A 15958-nucleotide genomic window follows, 5' to 3' on the forward strand; every position below is an offset into this window, starting at 1 on the left:
GACTCCTTACCCTCTCCCTTAAAACCCACATCCTTTCATCTTTCCCTCTCCTTCCCTCTTTCCTGAAGAAGCAACTGTCGGTTGCGAAAGCTAGAATTTCTGTGTGTGTGTTTGTGTGTTTTATTTATTGTGCCTATCTACCGGCGCTTTCTCGCTTGGTAAGTCTTGGAATCTTTGTTTTTAATATATTTTTCCCATGTGGAAGTATTTTATTTACCCCTGAATTATTTGAAATGTTTGCAAATATTCCTGGTTGCTCAGATGTAGATTATAGTGACATAGATCATTGCAGAATGACAGTGATGCCAGTAACAGCATTATGATAGCTGACAAAATTTGTATTTCTGTCTATTGTACTACAGAGAATTACAGAGGTAGTGAAATTTTTGTATTTAGTAGAATATTTCCGGATTATCTGGATATTCAGTAATCCAGATTACATCCAGTCCCACCTAGCCCAGATAAACAAGGTTCTTATGTAGTGAAAAGTGACAATGCATCAAAAAGAAGAATATAGTCGAAGTTGTACAACAAAGGTAACAGCACAAAAGTATGCTTATGAGAACATTCCACGGTTCCTAGCATTACACTAGACACATTATGCGAGACGTAGATCCACATTTCATGAATGATGATAGCATAAGGCGGAGTGTGGGATAAAAAACTGTCAATACAATAAATTTGATATTGAGAAGCAAATTGGATAAAGCACTTGATGTTAATACACGGCACATATTGTTAAAACTTACAATTAAATTAAAAGTTTGAAAAAAAAACAAAATTTGTACACCTTCCACCAGAGGGCATCTCAACTATGTGAGGGTCAGGCACATTACACTCAATCCACCTGTGGCTATCCTGCCACTCAGCCACACTACACTTCCAGCGAGTGCTGCAAGCTGGTAATATCCAGTTCTACCAAGTTCGGTTGTAGCAAAGCTGGTGAACTACTGCAGTCTGAGCCACTCAAGTATGTCATTAAAATTCTTGAAGTCACAATGAAAATTCAGTATCTTAACTGGTTCTTTCAGGTCATGTCCATGTATTTCACCTACTACGTGTTTCGTGTCATTTAGATCAATGGTTTTCAAAGTTTTTTGGTTGATAGAGAAAGGGGGGGTGGGATTGTCAAAGCGGAATTCAGTTTTCACCAACCCACGGTTATTGATAGAAGCTTACCAGTTACACATTTTGACTCTTCATATTGTAAGTTATCATGCTAAATATTTTTAAGTAAAAAAGAAAATAACTTATTGGAAATACGTGCATCTTTCTGAAGGCTTATGTATGAACTATTTTCCATACCTAAGCAAGTATTGTGGCCAGTGCCATTGCAACAGGATACCATGTTTGTTTTTCCAATTTCAGGGCACATTTTCTGGTCATCTTCATGCCCTATCTGAAAGAATACCAAGCATCTGCAGCAGACCATTTACAACCAGCCTTTTGTATTGGGCCAAATAGAACACACACTTTTATGTAAGATAATTTAATTCAAAATTGTCACAAAGGGATAGAAAGGCAGAAGATAGCTTTGTATATAACTGGTCATTGGATAGATAAAAAAATCTACTCACCAAGCAATGGTAGGGGAACACAAACATTTAAAAACGGTTTTATTTACGCACGCTTTCAGAGCCAGTGGCTCCTTCTTCTGGCATGAGGATTGAAGGGGGAGGAAGAGTAGTGAAGGGAAAGAAATTAGAGCAGTTTAGGAAAAGGGTTGGAGTTGGGAAAAGCCACCTAGGGCGTGGGGTCAGGGGAGATTTACCAGACGGGATGAGAACGAGACTCTTTCTGCTTTATCATGCATGTTTTTCAAAAGTAATTAACTCTTACCAGGGTGAGCACCTTGGCCACTTTTTCTGAGAACTGGTGTGGCCAACTTTCCTTGATCAGATACCATGTCGGCATTAGTGATCCGCAGAAAAAACAATACGACTGAAGTAAATAACAAGCAGCTACATTTGAAGGCTGTCTTTTACATATTGATATGGTGAAAAATTATTACTCTCCACAAAAGTGAGGTAACAATAATAATATAATAATAATAAACAAAAACGTTTTTATTGAAAGATAATGGAACAAGCTTCCTCTGAAAATCTCATTGACAACAATGGTGACGTATATTAGAACAGATCATACTGCAGACATTTATTTATGGATCTAGGGATATTCACAGTAGCTTCTCAGTATGTGTGTGTGTAGCTTCTCAGTATATATATATATATATATATATATATATATATATATATATATATATATATATATTAAAAACAAAGATTCCAAGACTTACCAAGCGGGAAAGCGCCGGCAGACAGGCACATGAACAAAACACACAAACACACACACAGAATTACGAGCTTTCGCAACTGGCAGTTGCTTCGTCAGGAAAGAGGGAAGGAGAGGGAAAAATGAAAGGATGTTGGTTTTAAGGGAGAGGGTAAGGAGTCATTCCAATCCCGGGAGCGGAAAGACTTCCCTTAGGGGAAAAAAAGGACAGGTGTACACTCGCACACACACACACATATCCCTCCGCACATACACAGACACAAGCAGACATATTTAAAGGCAAAGAGTTAAGGGCAGAGATGTCAGTCGAGGCGGAAGTACAGAGGCAAAGAAGTTGTTGAAAGACAGGTGAGGTATGAGCGGCGGCAACTTGAAATTAGCGGAGGTTGAGGCCTGGCGGATATCGAGAAGAGAGGATATACTGAAGGGCGAGTTCCCATCTCCGGAGTTCGGATAGGTTGGTGTTGGTGGGAAGTATCCAGATAACTCGGACGGTGTAACACTGTGCCAAGATGTGCTGGCCGTGCATCAACGCATGTTTAGCCACAGGGTGATCCTCATTACCAACAAACACTGTCTGCCTGTGTCCATTCATGCGAATGGACAGTTTGTTGCTGGTCATTCCCACATAGAAAGCATCACAGTGCAGGCAGGTCAGTTGGTAAATCACGTGGGTGCTTTCACATGTGGCTCTCCCTTTGATCGTGTACACCTTCCGGGTTACAGGACTGGAGTAGGTGGTGGTGGGAGGGTGCATAGGACAGGTTTTACACCGGGGGCGGTTGCAAGGGTAGGAGCCAGAGGGTAGGGGAGGTGGTTTGGGGATTTCGTAGGGATGAACCAAGAGGTTACGAAGGTTAGGTGGACAGCGGAAAGACACTCTTGGTGGAGTGGGGAGGATTTCATGAAGGATGGATCTCATTTCGGGGCAGGATTTTAGGAAGTCGTATCCCTGCTGGAGAGCCACATTCAAGGTCTGATCCAGTCCCGGGAAGTATTCTGTTACAAGTGGGGCACTTTTGGGGTTCTTCTGTGAGAGGTTCTGGGTTTGAGGGGATGAGGAAGTGGCTCTGGTTATCTGCTTCTGTACCAGGTTGGGAGGGTAGTTGCGGGATGCGAAAGCTGTTTTCAGGTTGTTGGTGTAATGGTCGAGGGATTCAGGACTGGAGCAGATTCGTTTGCCACGAAGGCCTAGGCTGTAGGGAAGGGACCGTTTGATATGGAATGGGTGGCAGCTGTCATAATGGAGGTACTGTTGCTTGTTGGTGGGTTTGATGTGGACGGATGTGTGCAGCTGGCCATTGGACAGATGGAGGTCAACATCTAGGAAAGTGGCATGGGATTTGGAGTAGGACCAGGTGAATCTGATGGAACCAAAGGAGTTGAGGTTGGAGAGGAAATTCTGGAGTTGTTCTTCACTGTGAGTCCAGCTGCACACATCCGTCCACATCAAACCCACCAACAAGCAACAGTACCTCCATTATGACAGCTGCCACCCATTCCATATCAAACGGTCCCTTCCCTACAGCCTAGGCCTTCGTGGCAAACGAATCTGCTCCAGTCCTGAATCCCTCGACCATTACACCAACAACCTGAAAACAGCTTTCGCATCCCGCAACTACCCTCCCAACCTGGTACAGAAGCAGATAACCAGAGCCACTTCCTCATCCCCTCAAACCCAGAACCTCTCACAGAAGAACCCCAAAAGTGCCCCACTTGTAACAGAATACTTCCCGGGACTGGATCAGACCTTGAATGTGGCTCTCCAGCAGGGATACGACTTCCTAAAATCCTGCCCCGAAATGAGATCCATCCTTCATGAAATCCTCCCCACTCCACCAAGAGTGTCTTTCCGCTGTCCACCTAACATTCGTAACCTCTTGGTTCATCCCTACGAAATCCCCAAACCACCTCACCTACCCTCTGGCTCCTACCCTTGCAACCGCCCCCGGTGTAAAACCTGTCCTATGCACCCTCCCACCACCACCTACTCCAGTCCTGTAACCCGGAAGGTGTACACGATCAAAGGGAGAGCCACATGTGAAAGCACCCACGTGATTTACCAACTGACCTGCCTGCACTGTGATGCTTTCTATGTGGGAATGACCAGCAACAAACTGTCCATTCGCATGAATGGACACAGGCAGACAGTGTTTGTTGGTAATGAGGATCACCCTGTGGCTAAACATGCGTTGATGCACGGCCAGCACATCTTGGCACAGTGTTACACCGTCCGAGTTATCTGGATACTTCCCACCAACACCAACCTATCCGAACTCCGGAGATGGGAACTCGCCCTTCAGTATATCCTCTCTTCTCGATATCCGCCAGGCCTCAACCTCCGCTAATTTCAAGTTGCCGCCGCTCATACCTCACCTGTCTTTCAACAACTTCTTTGCCTCTGTACTTCCGCCTCGACTGACATCTCTGCCCTTAACTCTTTGCCTTTAAATATGTCTGCTTGTGTCTGTGTATGTGCGGAGGGATATGTGTGTGTGTGTGCGAGTGTACACCTGTCCTTTTTTTCCCCTAAGGGAAGTCTTTCCGCTCCCGGGATTGGAATGACTCCTTACCCTCTCCCTTAAAACCAACATCCTTTCATTTTTCCCTCTCCTTCCCTCTTTCCTGACGAAGCAACTGCCAGTTGCGAAAGCTCGTAATTCTGTGTGTGTGTTTGTGTGTTTTGTTCATGTGCCTGTCTGCCGGCGCTTTCCCGCTTGGTAAGTCTTGGAATCTTTGTTTTTAATATATTTTTCCCATGTGGAAGTTTCTTTCTGTTTTATATATATATATATATATATATATATATATATATATATATATATATATATTCTCTTATGAAATTTATTATTAGCAACCAAACCCAATTCAAAAGTAATAGCAGTGTGCATAACTACAATACTAGGAGAAAGGATGATTTTCACTATTCAAGATTAAATCTAACTTTGGCACAGAAAGGAGTGAATTATACAGCCACTAAAGTCTTTGGTCACTTACCAAATAGTATCAAAAGTCTGACAGATAACCAACAAGTATTTAAGAAGAAATTAAAAAAATTTCTGAATGGCAAATCCTTCTACTCCATAGAGGAATTTTTAGATATGTTGTTGTTGTTGTGGTCTTCAGTCCTGAGACTGGTTTGATGCAGCTCTCCATGCTACTCTATCCTGTGCAAGCTTCTTCATCTCCCAGAACCCACTGCAACCCACATCCTTCTGAATCTGCTTAGTGTAGTCATCTCTTGGTCTTCCTGTATATTTTTACCCTCCACGCTGCCCTCCAATACTAAATTGGTGATCCCTTGATGCCTCAGAACATATCCTACCAACCGATCCCTTCTTCTGGTCAATTTGTGCCACAAACTTCTCTTCTCCCCAATCCTATTCAATACTTCCTCATTAGTTATGTGATCTATCCACCTTATCTTCAGCATTCTTCTGTAGCACCAAATTTCGAAAGCTTCTATTCTCTTCTTGTCCAAACTAGTTACCGTTCATGTTTCACTTCCATACATGGCTACACTCCAAACAAATACTTTCAGAAACGACTTCCTGATACATAAATCTATATTCGATGTTAACAAGTTTCTCTTCTTCAGAAACGCTTTCCTTGCCATTGCCAGTCTACATTTTATATCCTCTCTACTTCGACCATCATCAGTTATTTTACTTCCTAAATAGCAAATCTCCTTTACTACTTTAAGTGTCCCATTTCCCAATCTAATTCCCTCAGCATCACCCAATTTAATTCGACTACATTCCATTATCCTCATTTTGCTTTTGTTGATGTTCATCTTATGTCCTCCTTTCAAGACACTGTCCATTCCGTTCAACTGCTCTTCCAAGTCCTTTGCTGTCTCTGACAGTATTACAATGTCATCGGCGAACCTCAAAGTTTTTATTTCTTCTCCATGGATTTTAATACCTACTCCAAATTTTTCTTTTGTTTCCTTTACTGCTTGCTCAATATACAGACTGAATAACATCGAGGAGAGACTACAAACCTGTCTCACTCCCTTCACAACCACTGCTTCCCTTTCATGTCCCTCGACTCTTATAACTGCCACCTGGTTTCTGTACAAACTGTAAATAGCCTTTCGCTCCCTATATTTTATCCCTGCCATCTTCAGAATTTGAAAGAGAGTATTCCAGTCAACATTGTCAAAAGCTTTCTCTAAGGTTTGCCCTTCCTGAATCTAGCTTCTAAGATGAGTCGTAGGGTCAGTATTGCCTCACGTGTTCCAACATTTCTACGGAATCCAAACTGATCTTCCCCCAGGTCGGCTTCTACTAGTTTTTCCATTCGCCTGTAAAGAATTTGCGTTAGTATTTTGCAGCTGTGACTTATTAAACTGATAGTTCGGTAATTTTCACATCTGTCAACACCTGCTTTCTTTGGGATTGGAATTATTATATTCTTCTTGAAGTCTGAGGGTATTTCGCCTGTCTCATACATCTTGCTCACCAGATGGTAGAGTTTTGTCACGACTGGCTCTCCCAAAGCCGTCAGTAGTTCCAATGGAATATTGTCCACTCCGGGGGCGTTGTTTCTACTCAGGTCTTTCAGTGCTCTGTCAAACTCTACACGCAGTATTGTATCTACCATTTCGTCTTCACCTACATCCTCTTCCATTTCCATAATATTGTCCTCAAGTACATCGCCCTTGTATAGACCCTCTATATACTCCTTCCACCTTTCTGCTTTCCCTTCTTTGCTTAGAACTGGGTTTCCATCTGAGCTCTTGATGTTCATACAAGTTGGTCTCTTATCTCCAAAGATCTCTTTAATTTTCCTGTAGGCAGTATCTATCTTACCCCTGGTGAGATAACCCTCTACATCCTTACATTTGTCCCTAGCCATCCCTGCTTAGCCATTTTGCACTTCCTGTCAATCTCATTTTTGAGACGTCTGTATTCCTTTTTGCCTGCTTCATTTACGGGATTTTTATATTTTCTCCTTTCATCAATTAAATTCAATATTTCTTTGTTGCCCAAGGATTTGTACTAGCCCTTGTCTTTTTACCTACTTGATCCTCTGCTGCCTCCACTACTTCATACCTCAGAGCTACCCATTCTTCTTTACTGTATTTCTTTCCCCCATTCCTGTCAATTGTTCCCTTATGCTCTCCCTGAAACTCTGTACAACCTCTCGTTTAGTCAGTTTATCCAGGTCCCATCTCCTTAAATTCCCACCTTTTTGCAGTTTCTTCATTTTTAATCTACAGTTCATAACCAACATATTGTGGTCAGAGTCCACATCTGCCCCTGGAAATGTCTTACAATTTAAAAACTGGTTCCTAAATCTCTGTCTTACCATTATGTACTCTATCTGAAATCTGTCAGTATCTCCAGGCTTCTTCCATGTATACAACCATTTTTTTCATGATTCTTGAACCATGTGTTAGCTATGATTAAGTTGTACTCTGTGTAAAATTCTACCAGGCGGCTTCCTCTTTCATATCTTAGCCCCAATCCATATTCACCTACTACGTTTCCTTCTCTCCCCTTTCATACTACCGAATTCCAGTCACCCATGACTATTAAATTTTCATCTCCGTTCACTATCCGAATAATTTCTTTTATTTCATCATACATTTCTTCAATTTCTTCATCATCTGCAGAGCTAGTTGGCATATAAACTTGTACTACTTTAGTAGGCGTGGGCTACGTGTCTATCTTGGCCACATTATTGCGTTCACTATGCCTCCCCACCAACAAGGTCCATGGTTCATGTATTGGAAAATTTGACTCGTTCCACATCATTACGAAATATCGTATTCATGATCCATGGAAATAGTATTAATCTGATCTAATCTAATCTAATCTGACTGCTTCTCGGCAGGCAGCAGCACTGTTCAGGGCAATAAATATGCAATGGCCACTTTTCCCATTCTGGCCATTTTACCACACCTTCTCCTACTGCTGTTACTGTTAACCTCATAAACCAATATGTTACATTAATTAATATCAGTAACTGCAATACGAAACATTATCACAAATGTTTTGAATGAAATTTTTCTTTCACTCATTGTACTGTATTACGACAGCCTTAATTTGATTTCATATTACTTGATAAAAACACATGTACCACTTTTGAATATGACTTTCTATAAAGACCATTCGCAAGTGCATTACTTCCGTTTGACATTTATACCATAGGAGCTGATCGGTGCTAACTGAGTGTGCTCACGTGTTGTTAGCATTGGAAGACAAAGACAAAATATTTCACCTTTTACTTCTATTAATCCTGCAATGGATGCACTATACTTAGCTCCTGAAGTAAGTGGCAAATTTTACTTAGCTCAAGGTCGAATTCACAGATGTCAATTAAAATTAAACAATCTTAAATATCAAATATTATTGATTCTGTATGTATTTTTGTTTGTTACTGAGCAAGAAAAACAAACTCTTATCTTTAGCTGATATTTTTGGATCGGGTGTTAGTTGCTTCGTGTATATAATTATAAAATATCGCTGACAACAGCGGACCACATATATACTCGATTCAAGCTGCATGTAACTGATTGGCCGTAGTTTGATGGCCACTAATTTAGTGGATCTCCAAGTACTGTCTTATTATTACAAAGTGCTGTGTGTTTTTTAAACTGGGTCTTAAAAGTTCTACCAGACTGACCCAGATACTGTTTAGGACAGATACTGCACTTGATCTCTTACACAACCGATACACTAGATTAGCATACTGATTTATTTCTACCACATTTCACATACATCAAATGTCTGTCAGTTGCATAAAAGTCTATTCTTAATCTGGTTTTCCAGAACTGTTGCACTACTTTATCTGCTACCTTTTTTCTATATGTATTGGCATGTACATCAATTTTTGCACTTGCTGTTCATCTTTTAATGTAACAGAACTTGTTCTCTGTGTGTACTTTATTTTAATTTATTGAAACATTTTAGTAACTACTTCAGCTTTATAATCTTTACTTACAATGACTTGCTTAAGAATGGCAATTTAATTTTTCCTTTCTTGCTCAATTATTGGTAGCATCGGCAAAGTGTTAATTAAGGAATGATTTTTAAAAACTTTATAAATTTTTCATAAAATGAGTTTTTCTGTTTTCATCTAAATAGATATGTTCAAACATTTGAATTTTTATATGACTGCTAGGTCTCACTGACATTAATAAAGTGTTGTAATGAAGTACATTAAAATTACATTTTGTAACAGTATATTAAGGTGTGATTTTTCCAGTTATTTTTTTTCAAATGTCAAAAAATGCTTGTAATTACTGCTGGTATCAGTTACATTGCCTTCTTTAATTCCATGTATTTTCTTCCACAACTAATGTTTTCATGTGCTGTTGTGTGTAATATATGCCTGCATTGTAAAATGCATATTTTTGCATATATTATTACATACAGTTTTTTAATTTATGAAACAATGGAAAATCCAGGATGAAATATAACAATATTTTGAAAAGGAAAGTTGCTACTCACCATATAAAGCTTTCGGCCATTAAGGCCTTCATCAAAGGCCTTTGATGAAGGCCTTAGTGGATGAAAGCCATTAAGACCTTCATCAAAGGCCTTTGATGAAGGCCTTAGTGGATGAAAGCCTTATTTATTTGTGACAGTCTTTTTGTTGTGCCTATCTGTGACTCAGCATTTCTGCTATATGGAGAGTAGCAACTTTCCTTTTCATAATATGTTTTTAATTTACAGTTATTGACTTTATTGAGAGCACAAACAATAATAATAGAAATACAGTGCCATAATAAAATAATAACAGTGATGACTGTTTTAATGTAATTGTTATCTTATATTATTATTCTAATACTACCTGAAGTATGAAATGAATAACACAAAAAGTATTTTGTGTTACAATCACGTTGTTATAGTCAAGTTTTCCCTCTTACATCTTTATATTATTCGTCTACAACATCTTTGTAAAACTTTGCATCCTCTGGAATTTCAAAATACTTTAGCAAAGCAGAAACATCTTTCTTCTTTCTTTGTTTACCATATTTTGTTTTGATAAAAGGGTGGACGTTAGTATTGTTGGATGGCATGGTTTCTCTCATGTCATTATGTCAATTTGTACTGGATCTCCACAGTATGTATCACTTGCACATTAATAATTTTCCTTGCTTTCTTGTATGAGGTGACATGCTGGCTGTTCACTTTGAATGTTAGCTTGGATTTTAGTACTTTATGTGCACTGTCTTTTAGATTTTTAACATCCCAGTCTGTGTTTAGAACTTTGAGAGTGTCATGCTCTTCTAAAATATTGCAATATTCTTTAGCAGACTCGGTGCTTTCTTTTTTTCTGTAAGATTACTCAATTCCACTAAACACTCTTTCTGGAGGCATTTAGCTATGGCCATGAACAGGGAAGAAGTGACAAATGTTATTTAATCTTGTGCTCTTTTTCCAAGAACACTGTAAGCATAGCCATATTTTGACTACTGCAAGACCTGAGAATAGATGTATAGTAGTGGGGCCATCATCTGGTTGTTTTTTTTATCTAAGTCAGAATGAAAGTCCAACAAAGCCGAAGCAAAGTGAGTGCATCCTCTTTGTCTCTAAACAGTTGTAGAAAACAATACTTTGCCTTCTCAGCTCCATAGTATGGATAATATAACAACAAAAATAATCAATTACTGATAATATAATATAAACGGATAGATAAAAATTGTACTCAGCAAGTGCCAGCAGGGGAAAATACACACACACACACACACACACACACACACACACACACACACACACACACACACAAGGATTTAACTTTCACAGACTTTCAGAGCCAGTGGCTCCTCCGTCTGGCATAAGAGTTGAAGGGGAAGGAAGAGGGGTGAAGGATATGACTGGATAGGTTTTGGGAAAGGGGTACAGTTCAGAAAAATCACCCGGAACCCCAGGTCAGGGGAGACTTACCAGACGGGATGAGAAGGAAAGAGACTGTTGGGGACTGCACTGGATGAGATTTGACTCAAATTTTGTCTGGTGCAGTCCCCAGTCCTCTTCATCCTGTCCGGTAAGTCTCCCCTGATCCAGAGTTCTGGATCAGGGGATTTATAGTATGGATCCTGATGCACAAATTGTATAACCATACTTTCGTAGCACAGAAAACCTCACTGATAGTGGCAGCACAAAGAGGCGGTACTTCACCATTCCTTTTTCTAATGGTATAATTGTCACTGTTTTCTTCCTTTTTGCATTATGGGTGTCCAATACTGTGCACTGAAGTGAAGAAATATTAAGAAATTATATTAAAGAAATATTAAGAAATTTTAACAGAAACTCGCCTTGATCCATTTTATTTAATGATGTCTTGCAATGATGAAAGCAGAAAATACCTTCATAGCACAGTCAGCAGCTTTCCACTTTTTCATTTCTGTAGCTTTTGAAAGCAGAACCTCAAGTTAATGATTGCATTTAATGATTTTTAAACTTTTTGCTTTGCATATCAAGTTAATGCAAGCTCTTCTTGAATCGGGTTTTTCTCTCATCACAACATTCTCTTACCTATAAGCGATTTTCAGAATCACAAGAATCATCGTCCATTCTGCTTCTGTGCAATAATTCTTTGTAGACATACACGTGAGCATAAGTGAATACCAGTCTAAAAGCAAGTTGCAGGTGTTCTGATGACAATGAAATCTGGTTGCAACACTATTCCTGCCAGTAAATATTATAACAACAATGAGTAACACTGCTTACAGCAATCAGCGTACTCCATTATTGTTGACCGCTTGCTGCAGAAAGAAAGCCGAGACACGAGAGAGTAATTATATTGCATTTGTCGACTTTTGTTATAATTGTAAGAATGCGTACATCGGGTTTTGCTAAAACTTTGTGATTTGGAGTATACATGGCAGTAGTCAAATTTTGCTAAAACTTTGTTCAGAGGTTGATGTGAAAGGACAACATTACCTTATTACCACACGTAGCTCAATTTTCAATTTTTTTTGCATATATCAGGTTATGCTCCTCAATTAAGGAATGAGAACCTACCATTTGATCTATAGTGAGATGCCATGACATAGAATCTAAAATGAGATCTCTGCAAATGGGTTTCCTATAAATGCTGAATCTATGTTAGCCATCTTCTTTAGCAACAGTTGCATCAGGGAAATTGATTACCCCCTTTACACTCATGTTCAACAGTAAATTTTAGCTTAAGGTAAATGGCACTAAGCTTCATAGTAATCTCATTGATTTCATTTACATTCCCTTCGCATAATAATATGAGACCATGAACATGCAAGTAATAATATATAATAATTTAGTTAGCTAAAACCAAGTAAGATAATTGTAAGCCAATGTTAATTACTAAAACTTCAAGAACAATTACAAATTGTTCGAAAAAATAAAAATAATGCTAAGAAAACTATACTATGTTCAAATAAGAAATTAGAACAGCATAAAGCATTAGTTATAAAGACCAATAAAGGGAACACTGGTCATTATGAATGAAAATGAAGACATATCTAAAACTGGAAATGAAATTAGAGAAATAAATAAGAATCCTACAACAAAATTCCATAATGATTTGAAATGTAAAATTCAAAATTCTAACTTCCTATTTAACAATAATAAAAAGGAATCATTTCTGTTATGAACCCATTAACGCCAGCCACCAGAGGACAGGTTAAACTGCACAGAAAATTCATGAGGCTAAACTCCAACGATGAGTGGAGTCCTGGTGCACTTATTACCAAATGTCTGTAGTGAAAGTTAAAAGCTTCATATACATTTAATCAAGAGTTTAGTATTAAGAATATCTATGACTTTGCTGATAGTGTCAAACATACTGCAATACCTGCATACATTTGTTTGCATCACTTGACATAGCAAATTTGTACACAAATGTGCCAATCAGTGAAACAGTCAATTTCACTAAACACACAATCTACTACAACATAAAAAAGTAGCTGTATGACAAACAATGGAGTTGTTTACATTCTATAATCCTTGCTGGTATCGTGGCTGAAATATTCATTAACCACGTAGAGCAGAAATTTTTTAGTTAGCTAACAAAGTTATATACTACTGATATGTTTTTTATGATTCCATTTTATTATTCAATGGGAATGTAAAGGAAATCAATGAGATTCATGTGGAGCTTAGTGCTTTTCACCAATCAAAACTTTATTGTTGAACATGAATGTAAAGGGGTAATCAATTTCCCTGATGAAATATCACCAAAAAGGACAGGAGACATAGATTTAGCATTTACAGGAAGCCCCCTTATACAGATCTCAATATGGATTCTACATCATGACACCTAAGAACTCTGAATATAAGGGCATCACCTGAAAGAACCAGATAAAACACCTACTTTTTAGTCTGGCCTAAAGAATTTTGATGACATATGTGGGCATTCCAGTCAGCAGCAACTCACCAGCTTTGCTCCAGCCCCACTTGGAAGAACAAGTCCTTAGCAACTTGCAGAACTTGCTGGCAGTGTGTCTGAATGGCACCATGGCCACAGGCAGACTGGAAATCTAAAGTGCACGAGCACAACACACCTCAGACACGCTCTTGGTGAAAACTATCCAAATATCTTATTTCAATATTTTAATTCAGTTATAAATTTTAACAAGACATGCCATGTACTAACATTAAGTGCATTAGCTAACATGCTTCTTAATGTCATATTGTACCTTTTACATAGTTCATTGTCATATTTTAGTAATGCACTATAGCAGAATTTTTTGTCCCCCTGCCACTATCCTCCCTCTCATCATCTTTTAGGAAGCATAGTTCAATACGATGCTAGATGCCATGGAATATTCTCACAAGTAGTTACCTCTTCTTTTTTTCCCCTTAAGAATTGTGACTTTTCACTAATCATGATTAATCAGGAACTATTTTATGTTGTAAATAATCTCAATCTGTGTAATTTCAGTAATCAGGTACAGCTTTTAATGTTTCTAATTTTGAATATATTTTCTGTCTGTGTTATCTAATGAAAAAGTTATTTACATTTTATTTTTAGAAGTGAAGATGATCACTGTTTATGAAAGAAACTAGTAATTAACTGTGAACATTTGCAACTGACACTGTAGTAATAAATATAAAAAAAGCTTGTGTTCAAAATATACAAGACCAGACCTTAATACAGTTACTGTTGCATACCTCAGTATATACTGGATAAGAAAAATAACATGGAGCTCAACCACGCACACTTACCACAGATTGTTATATACATCAGAAAATTATCAAAGTAAGGGAAACATCTATATTTGATACACTCTATCTCTGCAATGCCAACAGCCTTGCCACAGTGGTCCCCAGTTCCCATCAGATCACTGAAGTTAAGCACTGTCGAGCTCAGCTAACTCAGATGAGTGACCATTCAAGTCTGCTGAACACTGTTGGCAGCTGGGCAGCAATCAGCACTTGTGAAGCCAAATGAGGAGCTGCTTGAGTGAGAAGTGGCAGCTGCAGTCATGAGAACTGACAATGGCTGGGAGAGCGGTGTGCTGACCACATGCACCTTCATATCTGTATCCAATGACGCCTATTGGCTGAATGTGACACAGTGATCAGGCAGCACCATTGGGCTTTCTGAGGCCTGTTTGGATGGAGTATATACACCTCTGCTGTATGACAATACTGATCACTCATTCCTTGTGATAATTCTTTTTGTTGCAGTAATGGAGTAAATGATTGTAACATTTATGATACAAAACTACATTATACTATAGTTATTCTCCAATTAATTAAGGATCAGAAAGGAATATGTACAGGAAAGAAGAGTATAATATCCAATAACGCAAATACAAGACATACTGCAACAAAAACTATTCTAGGTTAATGTCCTCAAACTGGAAGCTGACAGCTGTAAGCAACAGATAGCATGAATGTTAACAATTGCCGTCATAGTCTTAGAATTAACAGATAAAAAGCAGTGTGAAAGAAAGCAAACAAGCACAGAAAGGTGAAGAAGGGAGGTTGTCATACGGTAATAATGTTACAATACTGTCATATTGACAGACTGTTCTACTCATTTTAATTGCCCACTTTCAGATCTAGTAAAATGCTTACAATAATCAGGAACAGGTTTAATGTTCACAGTATATGAAATTTGGAGCACAAACAGGTGTTTAATGTTATACTTCACAGTGTGAAAACAAAATATTGTTTTAATAACCCACTTAAGTTTTGTTATTAGTAAGGAACAATAAATAAACAGGCTTTTCCTACTGCTCTACCTCCCTCCCCCTGGCACTGGAAAAGTGGTAGAATTACTGAGAACTAATAAAATAGACGCCAAACTATAAAGCATACCAGTTTTTCTGCACCTGTATTTCATGCGTGCACTTAAGTTGATATTTTGCAAGAGTTTTTCAGTTAAATATCATGCATAGTTTCAAAACAGTATCAATGCGTGAACCATTATGAGACTCAAATTCCACATGTTTTACCTGTAGAACAATATTGGAAGTGGCACTGTGGCGAGGTGCCAGAGTGCATGGGCATCGAACGTCCATAACAAAGGTGGGAAGTCTGCAATCTCAAGTAGTAATGAGAGACCAGCCAACACTACAAACAGAGCACAGCGCCAAACATAGGGCTGCATCTTTCGACACCACGTACACCATGACAACCATCCCAGTCCATTCACGATACCTGAAACAAAGTCCAAAAGCCTGATATAAATGGCAAAGTATGTACAGTAATTCAGAATGAAA

At 38.7% G+C, this 15958-nt stretch overlaps 1 protein-coding gene across 2 annotated transcripts in view; it reads right to left on the bottom strand.

Moving 5' to 3' along the window:
* Positions 1 to 15958, bottom strand: part of LOC126355212 (post-GPI attachment to proteins factor 3) — a 105144-nt gene that overhangs the window by 31267 nt on the left and 57919 nt on the right. The window contains exons 6-7 of one of the 2 annotated variants that reach the window (XM_050005460.1): positions 15692 to 15896; positions 1311 to 1399 (exon numbers count right to left, since the gene is read on the bottom strand). In XM_050005460.1, coding sequence (XP_049861417.1) covers positions 1396 to 1399; positions 15692 to 15896 — 209 coding nt within the window. In that variant the 3' untranslated portion in view covers positions 1311 to 1395. Of the gene's footprint in view, positions 1 to 1310; positions 1400 to 15691; positions 15897 to 15958 lie in introns of those variants that run through there. The other variant, XM_050005459.1, reaches the window with a different exon arrangement.

This window comes from Schistocerca gregaria, chromosome 3 (genome assembly GCF_023897955.1).
Source record: "Schistocerca gregaria isolate iqSchGreg1 chromosome 3, iqSchGreg1.2, whole genome shotgun sequence".
Classification (NCBI taxonomy): Eukaryota; Metazoa; Arthropoda; class Insecta; order Orthoptera; family Acrididae; genus Schistocerca; species Schistocerca gregaria.